An 18,171-nucleotide genomic window follows, 5' to 3' on the forward strand; every position below is an offset into this window, starting at 1 on the left:
GAGCTTTTGGATGGGTCTTACACTGGAAGGTGACCTGGTCAGATCTGCCCATTAGAGGGTCACCTTAATGTCTGGGTGGAATTTGGACAGAGGGAGACATGACCCAGGTCAGCAGGCCCAATTAGTGCAGGTGAGAGCTCACAAGGGCCTGGAATATCACATGGTTTCAGAAATGGAGAAATGCAAAAGAGAACTATTTTGGAGAAAATTGCCTTAGTACTTTAAAAATACATTTTTATTCTATACTTCATTATTACTATTATTCTTAGATAATTTCTATGGGGTTCTTGCTTTATGAATTTTCTTTTTGTCACTTACTACAGAATACTTTGTTCTAAATGTTTTATGACAATTCTTGATTTAATAGGACAGCTACTAAAGCTGTCATGACAAAGTACAGCCACCTCTCTGCTTGCTTAGTGAGAAGAGCAGACAAAACAGAAATGTAACACTGACCTTGCTAAATTTACCTCTGGGAGTATACAGATCTAGATAAGAAAGCATGTATTGGCAGAACTTACAAAGTTATTTGTAAGGTTTATTTAATCCTATCACAGCAATAGAAAGGACTTTAAGATCAACATACAGGCTTATCCAAATGCCTACTCCTATATTAAGATGAAAAAATAAATCTTTCAAATATGTTTTAGAATATGACATAGCCTATAGAAATAATACTTTCAAAAAGATACTCTCCCTGCCAGCAACCTTACAAGAGTATTATTCTCAGTCACTTTTTCCCATTTCCAGAGTGATGATTAGACAGTGAGTGAATAATTCAGCCCCGTGCTTCACCACCCATCACCACCATGTGACTGACGTTACCTTATGCACAATGAGCTCATGAGTGCCATCTGGAAGAGTCCTACCATCTTCCTGCATCAGTGGGACAAAAGAGAAGCCAAACAACTTCTTTTCTCCTTTCTCCTTTGCTGTGGGGGAAAAAAAGAATTACTTACTTAAGCGCATGATTACACATCTGTGTTCAGAAACATAATCTGTCAAGAATCACAATCATGAAGAAATCTCACCCACACCCCCAGCTCCCTCTATACAATGGAGAGCAGCTTTTATGATAGGACATTACTGAAAGTAGCCACCCTCTAACACCAAACGCCTGTCCCCTAATCTGCAAGTTATATTCCTTGCCTGATTTTCTTCATGAGGCTCACTATCTGAAATTATGCTTTTTTCAAAAACTTGTAGATTGCCTGGTACTTTTCCTCACATCTCAGCCACAAGCATCACGGAGGGCAGGATTCTTAGCTGTTTTATTGTCTGAAAGAGTGCCAAGAACATAGTAGGTTCTCAATAAGTATGTGTTAAATAAATGAACAAGTGAATGAATGAATGTGAAATGTGATGTTTTGCTTACTACCCACACAAAGGGAATCACTAAGCTGTGCCTTGGTCCATGACAGAGCTTCTTTCCCTATATCCACACAGTGAGCCCCGTGGAAGCTGCCTCCTCGGAGTGAGTCAAGCACACTAAAGATAATAGGAATTGCGACTTATCGTTTAATAGAGCCTTAGTGTAGCAGTACCCGGGAAGCCAGAAGTGAGGCAATGAGGTTTCCAGATGCCTAATTAAGAATTACAATGGCTAGAAGTGCCAAGGATCATTAGGAATTGTTTATAGATGAGGAAATTGAGATTGCAGTTGTTAGGTGACTTGCTCTAGATCTCTTAAATACTATTCCAGTTCTTTCCACCAAGCTTCTTTTCTCCAAAAATGGAGAGAGTCTTGAGAGAACCTTGTTTGTTCAATTAGACTCTCTCCTTTGTGCTTAGATGTGCAGGGAGGTGTTCTCCGGGACCGGCAGCCTATTATGGGCTGGATGGTTATTCTTTCCCAAACAAGTGTGGAAATGGAATGTTACAGTGGCATTGAAAAGTTCAGCTTTGGGATGCAGTAAGACCCGAGCTGGAGGAGTTAGATGCAGTGATCCCGAAGATCAGGCAAGAGGTTTAGCGACACATCATTCCCTTACAATTGCTCTCAGCATCTAACCACAGGGAAGGGGAGCCTCATGCAGAGAACAGAAATTTTGGCTGGCTGGTGTTGGCCCCTAGCATGAGGACATCCCTGAAAATGTGATTACACCAAAGGACTTTCTTTTAAAATCATTAATTTCAACCCCAGAGAGAAACTGGAAAAATACGGATGTTTTATAAAGTTGAGCAAAAATCACAGCAAAGATCTCTGGGAAGAGATTTCCACATTAATGGTGGTGCTGGAAGTTATAATTTAGAGGAAATGACTTATTTAGAAATAATTTCCTAAGTTTATTTGACTATTTGTCTTTTTGGTGTGGTCTGCAGTATTCAATTCAGGAAGATAAAAAGAATAATGATTTCATAACACACAAAATTAGCAAAGATAAGAAATAAAGCAATAATTTCCCCCAATTTGCCTTTTGTTATAAAATAAAAATGAATACCAAACAAAATTTAAAGAGCATGATGATTTGTCCTGAGCTATTAGATCAGGATTAATGAGCTGAATGGACTGTTATACACAGTATGCACAGAATGATCCCCTTATACTAAGAAAAAACCCCTAAATTAATGAATTCTACCTCCTAACTTTCCCATTCATTCTTTCTAGTACCACAACTCCAACAATTCTGCCTCCTGGGATCCCCAGTTCATACAGCCTCCCCTCCTTCTCCCTGTGCTCTCACATCCCATTTCTGTGTCCATCATTCTAATCCCTTTCTTGCAAATACCCTCAATCCCCTCACTCCACACTTCCATTGTAACACTTCATCCTGGTTAAATCCAACTTGCAGGTTACTTTGTGCCAAACTTGACTAATTTCACTTTAATTGATGCTAAACCAAAGGAATTCAGCACTAACCACAAAGGAATCCTTAGGTGAGCAAATCTTCTACATTTACCTAATCTACTCCCCACTTGCCTACTTTTCTAGACAATTGTTTCATACATCCTCTTCCCTTCTTAAGTCTCCAACAGGCTGACATCCCCCTTACTCTTGGTGGATGTGGAGAGAGCTCTCACAAGGTCCAGGACTCACCTGTGAACCTACCCACATTTGTGTCCTCTGGTACTATCCTCAACTGTCCACGTGCCTACCCAAGGCCAATTCTCCTGTGCACTAGATTCCACGCCCATTCCCCCACCTAAGGACAGTTGTCCCCTCTCTCTTCTATACCAGTTTTTTCCACTCTACTGAATCATTTCCATCAAATAAACATGCTTTAAAAGCTCCAACTTTAAGGAAAAAAATCCAATGTTCCTATACAGCTACCATCCTGTTTCTCTACTCTCTTCTATTCTTTTTTTAAAAATAGCCTTTATTTTCTGGAGCAGTTTTAGGTGCACAGCAATACTGAGAAGAAGGTACAGAGATTTCCCATATGTCCCCAGCCTTCACACATGCACAGCCTCCCCCACTATCGACATTCCCCACCATGGTGCTACATTTGCTACAATCAATGAACCTGCATTGACACATCATTATCGCCCACAGTCCACAGAATGCATTAGGGATCACTCTTGGTGTTTTACATTCTATGGGTTTGGACAAATGTATAATGACATGTACCCAGCATTATTATATCATAGAGAGTAGTTTCATTGCCCTAAAAATGCTTAGTGCTCTGTCTGTTCACCTCTCTCCTTCCCCTAACTCCTGGCAACCCTTGAGCTTTTCATTGTCTCCAGAGTTTTGCATTTCCCAGAATGTCATATAGTTGGAATCATACAGTATATGCCTTTTTCAGACTGGCTTCGTCTACTTGGTGATAAGCATTTAAGTTTCCTCCATGTCTTTTCATGGCTTGATAGCTCATTTCTTTTTAGTGATGAATAATATTCCATTGTCTGGATGTACCACAGTTTAATTATCCATTCACCTACTCAAAGACATCTTGGTTGTCTCCATGTTTGGGCAATTATGAATAAAGCTGCTATAAACATTCATGTATGTTTTTGTGCTGGCATAAATTTTCAAGTCCTTTGGATAGATACTAAGAAGTGTGATTACTAGATCATATGGTGAGAATATGTTTAGTTTTGTTAGAAACTCTCAAAAATTCTTCCCAAGTGGCTGTACTATTTTGCATTCCTATCAGCAATGAATGAGATTTCCTGGTGCTCCACATCCTTTCCAGCATTCTGTTCTAGATCTTGGTCATTCTAATAGGTGTGTAGTGGTTATCTCCTGTTCTTTTAATTTCCATTCCCCTGATGACATGTGATGTGGAGCAACTTTTCATATGCTTATTTTTCATCTGCATATCTTCTTTGGTGAAGGGTCTATTAAGGTCTTTGGCCCATTTTTTAATCAGGTTGTTTGTTTTCTCATTGTTGAGTTTTAAGAGCTCTTTGTATAATTTGCATAATAGTGCTTTATCAGATATGTCTTTTGCAAATATTTTCTCCTAATCTGTGGCTTGTCTTCATTCTCTTGACAGTGTCTTTCACAGAGTAGAGGATTTTAATTGTTATGAAGTCCAGCTTATCAATTCTTTTTTTCATGGATCATGCCTTTGGTGTTGTATCTAAAAAGTTATCAGCAAACTCAAGATCATCTAGATTTTCTCCAACATCATTTTCTATGAGTTTTATAGTCTTGGGTTTTACCTGTACATCTATGATCCATTTTGAGTTAATTTTTGTGAAGGGTATAAGGTCTGTATGTAGATTCACTTTTTTGCATGTGGATGTCCAGTTTTTCCAGAACCATTTGTTGAAAGGCTATCTTTGCTCCACTGTATTGCCTTTGCTCATTTCTCAAAGATCAGGTGACCACACTTATGTGGTCTATTTCAGGGCTCTCTATCCTGTTCCATTGATCTTTTTGACTGTTCTTCTAATGATACCACACTGTCTTGATTACTGTAGCTTTACAGTAAGTCTTGAAGTTGGATAATGTCAGTTTTCCAATTTTGTTATTCTCTGTCAACATTGTGTTGGCTATTCTGGATCTTTTGCTTCTCCATATAAACTTCAGAATTAGTTTGTTGATATCCACAAAATAACTTGCTGGGATTTTGACTGAAGCTGTATTGAATCTATAACTCAAGTTGGGAAGAAGTGACATCCTGACAATATTGAGCCTTCCCACCCATGATCCCAGATCTTGTAATCTTTATAGAAAAACTTCTCAAAAGATCTATCTATACTCTCTGCTTCCCCTTCCTTTCCTCCATCTCATTCTTGAACATGTGCCAGCCAGGCTTTCGTCACCAAAAATCCACTAAAACCACTTGTCAGATTCAATGACTTCCATGATGCCAAATCAAATGATAATTTCTTTCTGCTCACCGTATTTGATTCATCACTGGCACCTGACACATCTGATCAATCTTCTCTTGAAAAAGTGCCTTCATTTAGCCTCTTGGATTCTATTCCTTGATTGCCCTTCAACTTACTTGCTATTTCTTTTTAATCTCTCTTAATGGCTCCCTGTCATTTTCCCAGTTCTAAATGTGATGAGTGCCTGTGATAGTTAATTTAGGTGTGAACTTGATTAGATTAAGGAATACCTAGAAACCTGGTAAAGCTATCTTTTTGTGTATGTCTATGAGAGTGTTTCCAGAAGGGATTAGCATGTGGGCCTGAGTGGACTGGATGGGAAGGATCTGATCTCAGGTGGGCACCATCTAATCTGCTAGGAGCCTGGAGAGAATAAATAGAAAGGAAAAGGTGAATCTCTCTCCATCCACTGGAGCTGGAATACACTCTTCTCTCCTGTCTATGGACATCAGAAGTGGAGACTCTTTAGCCTCTAGGTTCCAGGACTTATACCAGAGCACCACTGGCTCTCAAGCCTTTGGCCTTGGACTGAGAATCACATCATCTGCTTCCCTGGTTGCAAGGCTTCCAGACTTGGACTGAGCCACACTACTAGCCTCCAGTTTGCAGTTGGCCTATCATGGGACTCCTCAGCCTTCACAGCTGTGTGAGCCAATTCTCCTAATAAATCCCCTTTCTTATATTTATACACATGTCCTATAAATTCTGTCTCTCTGGAGAACCCTGTCTAATATGGTGCTCTAGGGATCCACTGCTGGACTTTCCTTTGCTACCTAAACTTACTACTTAGGAATCTCATGCATCTCATGGTTTTAAAAATCATCAAAATCAGTGATGTACTAAAGCTGGATCATACTGGTTCACAAGAGCTGGGCGTGCACATCTTTCCCCAACTCCACATTCTGTGACATCATACTGGTAGCGTGAAATTGGCCACTGTGGGAGTATTTGCTGCCCCCCACCCACCAAGTGCTGGTTATTAAATATTTACAGCAGACCACTGAACCAGATGTTCTCATTCCCAAGTTTAAGTCTCTAACCTGGACCTTATTCAACTGCCTATTGACATCTTGATTGTCCAACAGGCATCTCAGACTAACACGTCTAAAACAGAATGTTTGATTTTTGCTCCCCAAACAGATTCTTTGTTTTCTTTCCTAGTTCATTAAATGAGCACTTCATTTTCAGGCCAAAATCCTGGGGTCATCCTTGACTCTTCTCCTTCTTTCACATCTGTCAATCTGTCAATAACCTGTAGAAAAATAATCGAACCACTACCACCCTAATGCAGAGCACTAATTTCTTACTTGGAGGGCTATGAATGCCTCCCAAATGATCTTCTTGTTCCCACCTACAATCTGTTATTCATACAGCAGCCAGACTCATCTTTACCCTAAATCCTCTAATAGCTTCCCTCACTCCAAATAAAATCCACAGCCCTCATCATGACATATAAGACAGTCAAAGACCTGGCTCCCCCACTACCTCTCCGGCCTCCTTGCTATTGCTAGAAAACACCAAGCACGTTTCATTCTCATGTCTTTTGTCCTTACTGTTCTCTCCGCCTTTAACACTTTTTCCCCAGCTCCTCCCCTATGGCTCAGGCTGACACATCTCCTTGACAGAGGCCTTTCCTGACTCCCTGATACAAAACAGCAACACAGCACCACCGCTTTCTAGCCCCAACCCCAATTTAGTCTTCACTGCACTCAGTCACTACCTGACAGATTACGTATTTATTTGCTCACTTGTCTGTCCTCCCTGTCTGGAAAGAAATCTCTGTGAGAGGAGATGTTTTGCTGTGTTTGCTGATGTAGCTCCAGTAACCAGTAAAGCGCTTGGCACATAGTGGGTATTTAATAAATATTCGCATTATTGCTTTATAAATAAATAATGTTTTTTGAATAAATATATGTAGACACAGGAAAATATTTTGAAGCCCATGTGATAAAATGATTACATTGGTTACTCGTTGTTTGTGGGATTATAGGGATTTTTTTCTTCTTTATACTTTGCTATTTTTTCTGACTTTCAATAATGAACACTAAAAAAAAAAAAAAAACCAGGGGCCGGCCCGGTGGCGCACTGCTACAGTGCGCCGCTTGGGAGTGCGATGGCGCTCCTGCCGAGGGTTCGGATCCCGCATACAGACCGGTTCCTGCTCACTGGCTGAGCGAGGTGTGGGAGCAACACCAAGGGTTGCAATCCCATTGCCGGTCCCGGTCCGGTACGGGCGCGACATTGAGGGTTGCGATCCGTTGCCGGACACGAAAAAAAGACAAAAAAAGGAAAAAAAAAAAAAAAAAAAACACAACCAAATCTATGAACAATGTTTGAAGTACAAGGACGAGAGGGTAGAGATGTAACAGATTTTGCTGAAAATAACCTTTATTCTGCTTCCCAAGTTCTGAATTATAACAATTTTCTCCAAATGCTCTTTTTCCCTTTCCCTACTGTTTTACATTTATTTCTTCTCTTTTTCTTACCTTAGAGTTCAAAGCTCATAATAGACCCAAGTGAAAATTTAAAATAAAGATTGTTAGAAGGAATAGTTCTTTATGTTTTCCTACTTTAAGTCCTTTACATGAAACTCTTCTGGGAATTTAGAAGAATGGTAAGACCCTGTTAGCCATCTTCTCGCACACTGAAACATTCACAAAGCATAATTTATGGAGCCCCCTGAGCCAATTCTGAAATATGCCACAGCACTGGCAATGAACAAGGTCCTCCTCTGCCCGAACCTTCGGTGAGTTATATCATCACTCAGGTGAAGTCACTGCACATCTCTTGGCAAGGCCCTGACTCCTTCCAGACTGGAAAGGAGCCTGCTACTTCTTTTCTGTATCTCTCACTTGTTACAATGCTCCCAAAGCAATATTCACCAGAACCTTCTCCAGTCACAATGTACATTCTGGTAGTGCCTAAGACACACTTCAGGGACACAAGGAATATCAAAAGATCTCTGAGCTGGGGGTTGTTGGAGGCAGGAAGTAGGGACTTGAGAAGGTGGTAATAACTGTGAAAGAATTAAAATACAGACATCAAGAAATGACAACATTATAGATAGTAATGTCCACCAGGACAAATCCTATAACATCTCTATGCCTTTGGTGGTTTAAATCTATAAAACGAGACAATTACTTCACATCATCTCTAAGGCCTATTCTGGCTGACATTTTTGCTTCTCATCTGAATACTGTCTGAGACTGTACAGTGATGCGGATATACATACACAAACCAGATATAAATCTGAGCCTAACAGAGGCTTCTCTTGTGGCTTTACAGGCCCAGAAAAGTCCTACTTTGTTTTCCTGATCTGTCTGGGAGCTAGATCAGCTCTTGCTTCCAGAGATACCAGACTAGTCAGGGTTGCCTAAGACCACTAGGCCCAGTGAAGGTTTTTCTTTGTTTTTTTGTTTGTTTTTTTGCAGTTGGCTGGTAAGGGGATCCAACCCCTGGCTTTGGTGTTATCAGCACCACTGTCTCTAACTGAATGAGCTAACCAGCAGCCATTCCCAGTGGAGTTTTTAATGCTGTCTCTCCCCTTTCTGTCCAATCTTTCTAGACTGTGCAAGTGACAAACTGATTTTTAAGAAAGAGATCAATTTCAGGAGAATCCTATAGATTTCCCATAGGTTATTTTTTTCTCCTTTCCTTCCTTCCTCTGTGTCCATAGAGGTTATTTGCTATTCCAGAAGGAGACCGCCCACTCACCTCCCAGGATTCCCACTAGTCTTCATTTTCCCCTGGGGGTCGGGGGGCGCCGTGGGTGTGTGTGTCTTTCATTTGTCTCATGCTTTCTGCAGATCAGCTCACATTGTCATTATAACTTAGCAAGCAGACTACCCCAACACAACAAATGAGCCATGTAGCTAACCCCACCAAACACTTACTGGAACAATGCCGAAACTCAAAGCGGATGTGCGCGCCCCGGAATTTATCCACAGGAATAGGAAGTTTCAGCAGTTCAGACCACCTAGGACTGTTGTTGTGATAAAGCACAAACGAGTGGTATTCACTAGCTGGTGGCTCTCCAGAGCCGAAGGAGATAAAATCCTAACAAAGGAAATACACAGGTTAAAGACAGCTTTATTGAAAGATTCCTTTGAACACAGCAGAGCAATCACTTTGCTAGATCTGCCTGCTCCCCAAACAGCACTTCATGTGAAATTACCACCCTGGTCCTTTTCCGAGCTGTTTCTGGCCTCACTCCTGCCTAACAGGTGTGACTGGTTAATTCTGATGCTTGTCTCCCAGGGCTTTCGGTGCCAACAGCAGACCCCAGAGACGTGTGTGACATGGGCAACTGCATGCCCCACTTGGAGCTCAACTAAGTGGCAAAATTCCCAACCTGCTGTGGTCAAAAGCCCTTTCTGTCCCTTGGTGGGTGACTCACTAAGGCCCAGGTAATTTGAACAGGTAATTGTACTTCACCATGAAGAAGGCACTCATGAAAAACACTTCTTCCATAAAGGAACCTCCTATTATCACCCCAACTAGTAAGTAGTACCCCAGTCTTCATACTTTATTCCAGTCGAAATGAGAATACACAGGATTAAAATGATACACACACACACACACACACACACACACACACACACACACACACACACACACACCAATTGCCAAAGAAAAAGCATTCATCTCCAAAACTATGACAGATGAATGGAAAAAATGAAATGACATAAAAAAAAAATACTACATTTAAGGAATAATTGCTATAAGGAGATTGTTGACACAATTAAACAAAATATAAAATTCATTTTGCACTTCTACTTTCTTTTCTGAGAGGCATTTTAATTATTAAAAAGAAGGAAAAAAGAAAAGTTTAGGGGTAGAGAAGAAAAATAAGAGAGAAAATACTGCAAATCAGAAATTAACTGATCACAATGAATATGAAGTCAAAGCAATTATGTAGAACTGTTTTACCAAAAAATATACAGTATTAATGTACCTTTAAGGTCTGGCCACTACTATCCACAATGAACATTGTAACTTCCACATTTCTGGCCACACTCTTCCCTCCTTTCTCAAATTCTCCTCTTTCTATAGTGATGTATAAATCATTTCTCATTTCACCTATTAGGAAAGGAAAATTAAAACCATGTTATATATTATTTGAAAATGTAATAAAGTATTCTATCATAAAAACTTTAGTTTATAAAATATAGCGTTATACATATGAAATATATTTATACTTTTATAAAAGGGTCACAACCCTCCCTGCCAACATCCAAGAATAATAAAAGCCAGCCTCAGCTAGCATGAATTAGTAATTCTGCAATGTACATCTCGGAGGTGAATACTGGAACTGAGTAGAAAGTGGGCATCAAGTCTCACCATTTTTCAATATTTCTCTCATTTCATTTATGAGGTGTGATTACAAAATGACAGCCTAGCAGGGGTGGCTTATAGAAACCAGTCTTATTACTTTCTAGTCACAGCACTTGAGAGTAGAAGAAATACCTAAATGAAATGAAATAAAAGGACTGCAAAAGGTACAATTACAATTTAAATCTTTTCCAAAATTCATGGACAAAATGATCTCACTGCTGCAAGAATCTACAATATTGCTTTATGAACACAGATGTAAAATAATTCAGTCATACAGACAAACTCAGCTTAATATATCATACCATCAAGCTATAAAATGAGAAAGGCCCTAGATTCAAACTGACATATTTTGTGTACACATATACCATCTATTTTTTTTCTCCTCATTGTGATTTATAAAACTTGAATGTTTTTTCATCTTACCCCTTTCTTATCACTACAAGAAAAAAAGAGAGAGAGAAATTTAATGCCAACTAGCAAACTTAGACAAATGTGCTAACAGCATGCTTTTATCCCTTTTATAAGAATTGAATTAGGGAGAAGTGGTGAATGGACAGGGAATTAAGAAATAAGTAAATGAAGTGCTTCTAGAAAGTTTTGGAAGATAAATATTGGGGGGATGGCAAGGTTGAATTTGCTTTTACTTAACGTAGGTTTCAAAAATTTGAAAGACCAAAAGTTAACAATCTTGGTTTTCTAATAAAAAACATCCCCATAAGAAAGCAAATTGCTAGAAGGAAAAGTAACCAGAAAATATGCCCACAATTGGGAGATTTATAAAACTTCCTGACTAAAATGTGTACAAGAAAGTACCCTGGCTCTCCAGTACCAGTGTGCCTGATCTCCTCCTCACCTTCTTCCATAAAGACCAACTTTTTTTTTTTTTTTAATGGCATCATTTGTGAATGACCTGGGCTGACAAACAGATGGGCCATAAACTAGAAGAACAGAGTAAGTTCTAAAAAGTATTAAATCCTAACCATCCTTTACAAAGAGTATATAAAACCTACATTAGTGGACACAACTGATACAGAGGTCTCTGGCTTCTGAACTTCTAGACTCTCATACAGCTCATGCAAACCTACTTTTGGGAAGGCAATGAACTTAGAAGTCCAGGAGAAAAGCATCATATTTCAACATATTTAAAATTCATTTGTATACTTTCAGAGTTTATTGATTTAACTATTTTTTTTCAAAACTTTTAGACAATGGCTCAGTAACTTTTATAAATTTGCTAGATTTTTTATAACCCACTTCAGTTATTATATATATATTTTTACTATACACATACACTCTCTAAATGTTATTTATTTTAACAATTCCATTATAGAATGAACAGCAAATTCACAAGCTTTGTCCTCTGAATCAACCAGCTTCAACAAATGAAAAATAGGTCTGGTACACTAATCATGTACACACATGCTAGTTCATCAGGAGGTTTGGGAGGAAATTCTTGACAATAGTTTTCCCACTAACAGATTTGGCAGGTAGGATAACAACACTCAAGTCAACGCACTTTAGAGCAAAAGATGTTAGCTACCAACAGCAAAATTCCTTTGCTTCTTGGAGAGCTGACACATAACAAGTAGTTCTGCTTACAGATATACTATAAAACAAACACTGATTAATGGAAAGTATAGCTAGAGAGGTTTTTATCTTAGGAATTTCTCACAATGAGTAATTAGCTTGCTCAAACTACATAGGGATTAACTGTCCTGCAAAATGAAGAGTGTTTCTTGGAAGGGTGCTTTCCACTCTCATCTGCTGGATGGACACTCAGACTACAGCGAAGGCAAGAGGCAGGGAGGGAGGTTTGCAAGATATCCTGTGTGTGCCTATCTACAGGCTAGGCCCAAAGGAGGGAAGGTGGGGGAATGTACTCCAGTGTCACAAAATTCTTTTTCCATGTACTCATTAAACAAACATTTCTTGAGCACCTACTGTGTGCCAGATACTGTTATTCTAGGCCCAGCAGATTCAGCTATGAACAGAGCCCCCAGAGTCTAGATTCTAGTAGGAATAGATCTTTAATAAATAAAATACATAGCACGTTGAACTATAACAACTGCTGTGGATAAAAGTAAGACAGAGAAGGGACATAGGGAGTACTGAATGGGGACAGAGGGGGAAATTATCATTCTCAACAAGTTAATGACAGAAGGACTCATGAGAAGATGAGAGACCCAAGTAAGTTATGGTGTGTTTTGACAAAGGAGCAAGGTTAAGAAAGGGTATTAGCTCCTTAAGCCAATCTCTAAAGCCTATTTAACCTATAACTCAGTGGGATTCTTCTGTCTCTTTCTTACAAAATAGATTCTGAATTCAAATATACTTAAAGGCTGTAGGCTCATAGGACATTCAGAATAAGGAGATCTAGGTTCTAGTCTCTCTCTGCTTCTGTGTGATATTAGTTTAGACAGGGCAATAGAAACCTCTGGGACTTAGGTTTTTGTGTCATTAAAATGGGAGTGGAGTAAAAGCAGAGGTAGCCATGGGAGAGGCAGGAGGAGGACAAGACTACTTCCTTGTGTTCTGCTGTTTCTATGACTTACAACAGAACTTCTGGAACACAACACACTCATAAATTAAAACACCTTACACATTTGCTTTAATTCTCTGTTCTTTAACTGTCACTATCCCTGTAACCTCCCTTTTCTCAAATCCTTTAGATTAAAACAAGATTTCTTTGAAAAGAGAACACAGGCAAGAAGAACAGTCCTCCTGGATGACCTTCTGCATATACCTCTCCCAGGAACTTTGCAGCTTGCTATGTCCCAATACTGCAAGGTGCCACATTTTGCCAAAATATGCAGAAGGATAAAGTTGAAACAAGTGCTAATTAAAATCAATATACTTGAGGTCGGCTCCAGATTAAACCAATACGTCCAAATGGTGTTAAGAAAGCATCTTGGCTAATTAAGAGAGAAACCATAAAGTGAGTATGAAATAGAGTCTCAGTACCAGTGTGAAAAGCTGTTCTCCCGACAATGTTTATTAACACCTTGCACCTCTCAAATTTACTACTCTGCAAATTTGATGTGCACGACAGTTTCTTCTCCTTAGCAGGCCCACTGGCTGGGAAACCTTTACACATGTGAAACCTTCTCAAAATATCATTGTAGACAAGTTAAAGACCACGAGTGGGAAAAATTCAAGAGTTCAGTGACTGCGGTCAAATGGGTTGACTAATGGCTTAACCTAAATGAGCAAGAGGTTTCCATCAGTAGCTGAAAACCTTGATCCTTGGTTCTGTTTATGAGGGTCTTGGATAAAGGCGCAGAGTGCATGACTCCCATACCATGTAAACCACTGCACAGTCACAGGGGCTAGCCCAGTACCTTACCTGTACTGAATATTTGTCAAGATTTATGGATCTGAAAAAGAAAATTTCCTGTCCTTTAGTTAAAAAAAAGAGAAAAGAAAATACATAAATGACTTAGGGTTTTTTGGGAACTTAGATTATTGATGATGACGACAACGGTAGGAGAAGTAGTCCTAGTAGTGCGACAGCAGCAGTACACCTTACTGAGTATCTACTATGTGTTAGCCCTCTGCAACATGCTAGAAGTGGAACATCTCTCTAAGAAGGCACTATCATTTCCATTTTATAGAAGAGGAAACTAAAGAGCAGAGATTAAGAAATATGTCCAAGGTATTATCAGGAACCCCACTTTACCCATGAAAAAATGTAACTCAACCAAGTGAGAATGGCCACCAACCAAATAAGTTAGGACAATTCAGTCTTCATCACCAGAAGTGACTTGAGCAAGGAAGATATTAATCCTATGCTATTCTGCATTGGTCAGACCAGTCTTGACACACTCATTTCAGTTGTAGGGACCATCTTTATAGGATAAACAGAAATGGTATCATCTAGACCAAGAACAATATGGAGAAGGAACCCATCACAGGAAGGATGAAGAAGACAAGACAGCTAAATGAATTTAAGAATGCTAATGTTTCAAGCAAGAAAACTCAAACCAATGGATAGAAGGTACAGCGAGACTGGTCCAACACCACTGAGAGAAAATGTGATGACGTGTTCTTGGGCACCATAAATATTCAAGTATGAATCAGAAAAACCACCACCAGGGATCTTGAGGAGGAAATTCATGCACTGGATACATGGCTGGGCTGGATGGCCCTTCATGTGTGTGGTAGGAAGAATGGTACCCCTCCCTAAAGATGTCCAGGTCTGAATCCCTGTAACCTATGAATATGTTACCTTACATGACAAAAGAGACTTTGCAGATGTGAATAAATTAAGGATCTTGAGATAGGGAGATTTTCTTGGATTATTGGGGTGAGTCCAATATTATCATAACAGTCCTTAAAAGAGGGTAGGCAGAAGGATCAGAGTTAGAGAAGGGGATGCAATGAAGGAAGCAGAGGTTGGAATGATTTCAGACCATGAACCAAGGATGTAGACAGCCTCCCCAAGCTGGAAAAGGCAAGGAAATATTTTCCCCCAAAGCCATCAGAAGAAATGCAGCCATGTGACACCTTGAGTTTAGCCCCATGAGACCTCTGCAACCTCTGACCTCTAGAACTGTAATAGGACACATTTATGTTGTTTCAAGCCACTCTGTAGTGATTTGTTACAGCACCCATAAGAAACTAATACAACGTGCCTTCCACACTCCACCTTCTCTCACGTCAGGATACCTTCAAGGAGGGGTAAGGGACAGGGAAAAGATTCACAGGTAACTGGAGACTGAAGCAGACCATAGACAGGGAAAACATATGGATGGACTGAAAACTATCTAATATTATACTTCAGATTTCCCACACAGAGTACACTTCAGTAAAACCCAACAATGCTTTGTCTATTTTCTGTCTGTTTGCATTTTTGTTTTGCTTTGTGTTTTGGAGAGTACTACAAGACATTAAACTTTTGGGGAGGTAGCTTTTTATTTTTTGCTTATGACAATCAAGCAAGTGAAGGCAAATGATACAATAGCACCACAACAGGCTTTCCAGAACAGATTTGCATGGAGGCAGGAGCAGGCACAGGCTGTGGTTTTCCCTGCTGCCTATCACACTCTTGGGCAATGCATGGAGATCTGGCAGGGCTGGTTGGAGAAAGCCCTACACCCCTGGATGACAAGGGCTATAAGCTTCGTAATTTAGGAGGCACCAGCCCCTCCCACAGTCTGATCTGGAGCTCCAATACAGCCTCAGAGTGACGTGAGAGAACCTTAGCCTCCATGTCTCCCCATCACTGTAGCATTCATTGATTGAAAGACCACCATCTCCTGGCATGATCAGGGGTTCAGTTCTAGGCTAAGTGGTTGCACCTGTATGGTGTGGAGGCCCAGTCACTTGGACTAGACAGTGGTGAGCTTTGGTTAGACTTCGGATACATTTTTAAGGAAGATCATATCATGTCATACTAGTTCCCACTACTTTCTCCAAAATAAGACCATCTGGGTCAACTCCATTTGCTAATTTCTCTATCAATAAGCAGTAAAGAATAATATTTATATGTGTGTAAAAAAATGAAACATGAGGCAAACATATCTATAACATTCTTCTTACCCCAGCCCTGTAAATCATCATCTAGTCAACTTTGATGAAATAGAAATGTAACCTATCTATTGTGTACAGACCAAAGAAAAAGGAGGCTCAGTCTGAATGAGACTTGCAAAATAATCTTAAATAAATCTTGAGATCAATATCAAAACTACCCCCAATCTCAACCCCCCCACTACCCTATCACTCCACCATTTTTACTTAATTATTTTTAGGGTTAGGAGCTTCAAAGATCTACTAAAAGTGAATGTACCAGAAAGTACTAACAATGGGTTCCCTAACAAAGAGTGAGTTTAACCAATTGATATGTGGGAACAAGTCACTAGGGAAAGAGGTTACAGGTGGGGAAGATTAAGCAGAAAGATCATGATGGAGATGAAGAAAACTGTGCCTAAACTTGGAGTAAGAATGGATGTTCAGGCTAAGGAGAGGGCGGTCAGGTTTCCCATGACATTCCTGACACATCAGCTAGCTTTGCTCCAAAATGACTGATGGATGGAAACTTAGACCTTCCTGATACTCAGCAATGGCCCAGACCCTGCTTCCCACAAAGTCTGTTAAGACATTTAGACCTGGGCTGTCCAATACAGTAACTACTACCACATGTGGCAACTGAGCACTTAAAATGTGACTTGGCTGAAAAGAGATGTGTTGTAAATGTACAATACTCAGCAACTTCAAAGACTGAGGTTTAAAGAAGGTGTGTAAAAAAATCCATTAGTAGTTTTTTATATGGATTACCTGTTAAAAATACACAGGATGTATTGCATTAAATAATACATACTGTTAAAATTAATTTCACCTCAGGGCCAGCCCATGGCTCACTCAGGAGAGTGTGGTGCTGGTAACACCAAGGCTGCGGGTTCGGATCCTATATAGGGATGGCCGGTTAGCTCACTGGCTGAGTGCGGTGCTGACAACACCAAGCCAAGGACTAAGATCCCCTTACTGGTCATCTTTAAAAAAAAAACAAACTAATTTCACCTCTTTCTTCCTACCCTTTTCTAAGTGACTACCAGAAAATTTAAAATTACATTTGTGGCTCATGTTATATATCTATTGGAGAGCACTGACTTAAATATTTTCGCTACTCTTCTCTCACAGGCTCAGAGAATAGACCGTGGAACTCTTGTCAGAGTTATTGGGCTTGTGGTTTGTGGCAATGGGACTTCACAGCAAGTGACTTTTCCTAATTGGAAATCAGATTGCCTAAGACATAATGTGCTGAATGACAGACCTTTAGCACAGAGAAGGGCCCAGAGGACTTTGTGATGGCTCAAAAGCATGTGGGTACATTGCCTGCTCACCCTAGGTGACAACCTAGAGACCTGCCTGTACAATTGCAAAACCAAGCAGAGAATTTCTGTTTCTATATTTTTCCCATTTCAAGAAGAGTTAGACACTGATTACACTGTGTGATCCTCAAAAAGAGTTTTGTTTATGTTCTTGTCCTTGCCAGGGCCACAGATAATTCATTCTGCAGAGAGGCGGCGACTGTGTTGATGAACTTGGTCCTGTTGTTGTAAGCACAGGCCTCACCTGTCCTGACCCCTATCAGAACACTAAAGATGCTCTGAAGGACAAGTCTAGAAAATGAAAAAAACGTCACGCTTGCAGATTGTCAGTGTAACAGTGGGATCAGAAATTTTGTTCAAATACATTTTCTCATTGAAGAATCCGGCTCAAGTTTTCATTATAGCTACTGGCAAGAATTAATTGGCAAGTCTGAAAATAACAAAGGAAAACAAAATAATGACTGCATGTTTCGCAATGTAAAAAAATTCCAGTGAGTTGTAAAGTTTTTATCAGCTATTTAAAGAACTAAATATTATAACACCAAGGTCAAGGGTTCAGATCCCCTTACTGGCCAGCGGCAAAAAAAAAAAAAAAAAAAAGGCACTAAATACATCTCCTTCTCTATCTAATTTGGAAGATTAAGAAGCCAAAGAAGAAAAGGAGTATGTGTGTGGGGGGGGGGGGGGGGGGGGGGGGGGGGGGGGGGGGGGGGGGGGGGGGGGGGGG

General features: G+C 40.0%; 1 protein-coding gene across 3 annotated transcripts in view; it reads right to left on the reverse strand.

The window, feature by feature from the left end:
• The window catches only part of DOCK4 (dedicator of cytokinesis 4), a 444,210-nt gene that overhangs the window by 148,093 nt on the left and 277,946 nt on the right, over window positions 1–18,171 (reverse strand). For all 3 annotated transcript variants that reach the window (XM_008569607.1, XM_008569604.1, XM_008569598.1), the window contains exons 14-16: window positions 10,238–10,362; window positions 9,177–9,339; window positions 826–932 (exon numbers count right to left, since the gene is read on the reverse strand). In XM_008569607.1, the coding sequence (XP_008567829.1) occupies window positions 826–932; window positions 9,177–9,339; window positions 10,238–10,362 (395 nt within the window). The remainder of the gene's footprint in view (window positions 1–825; window positions 933–9,176; window positions 9,340–10,237; window positions 10,363–18,171) is intronic.

The sequence above is a fragment of the Galeopterus variegatus genome, unplaced genomic scaffold, assembly GCF_000696425.1.
Source record: "Galeopterus variegatus unplaced genomic scaffold, G_variegatus-3.0.2 Scaffold27, whole genome shotgun sequence".
NCBI classification, from domain to species: domain Eukaryota; kingdom Metazoa; phylum Chordata; class Mammalia; order Dermoptera; family Cynocephalidae; genus Galeopterus; species Galeopterus variegatus.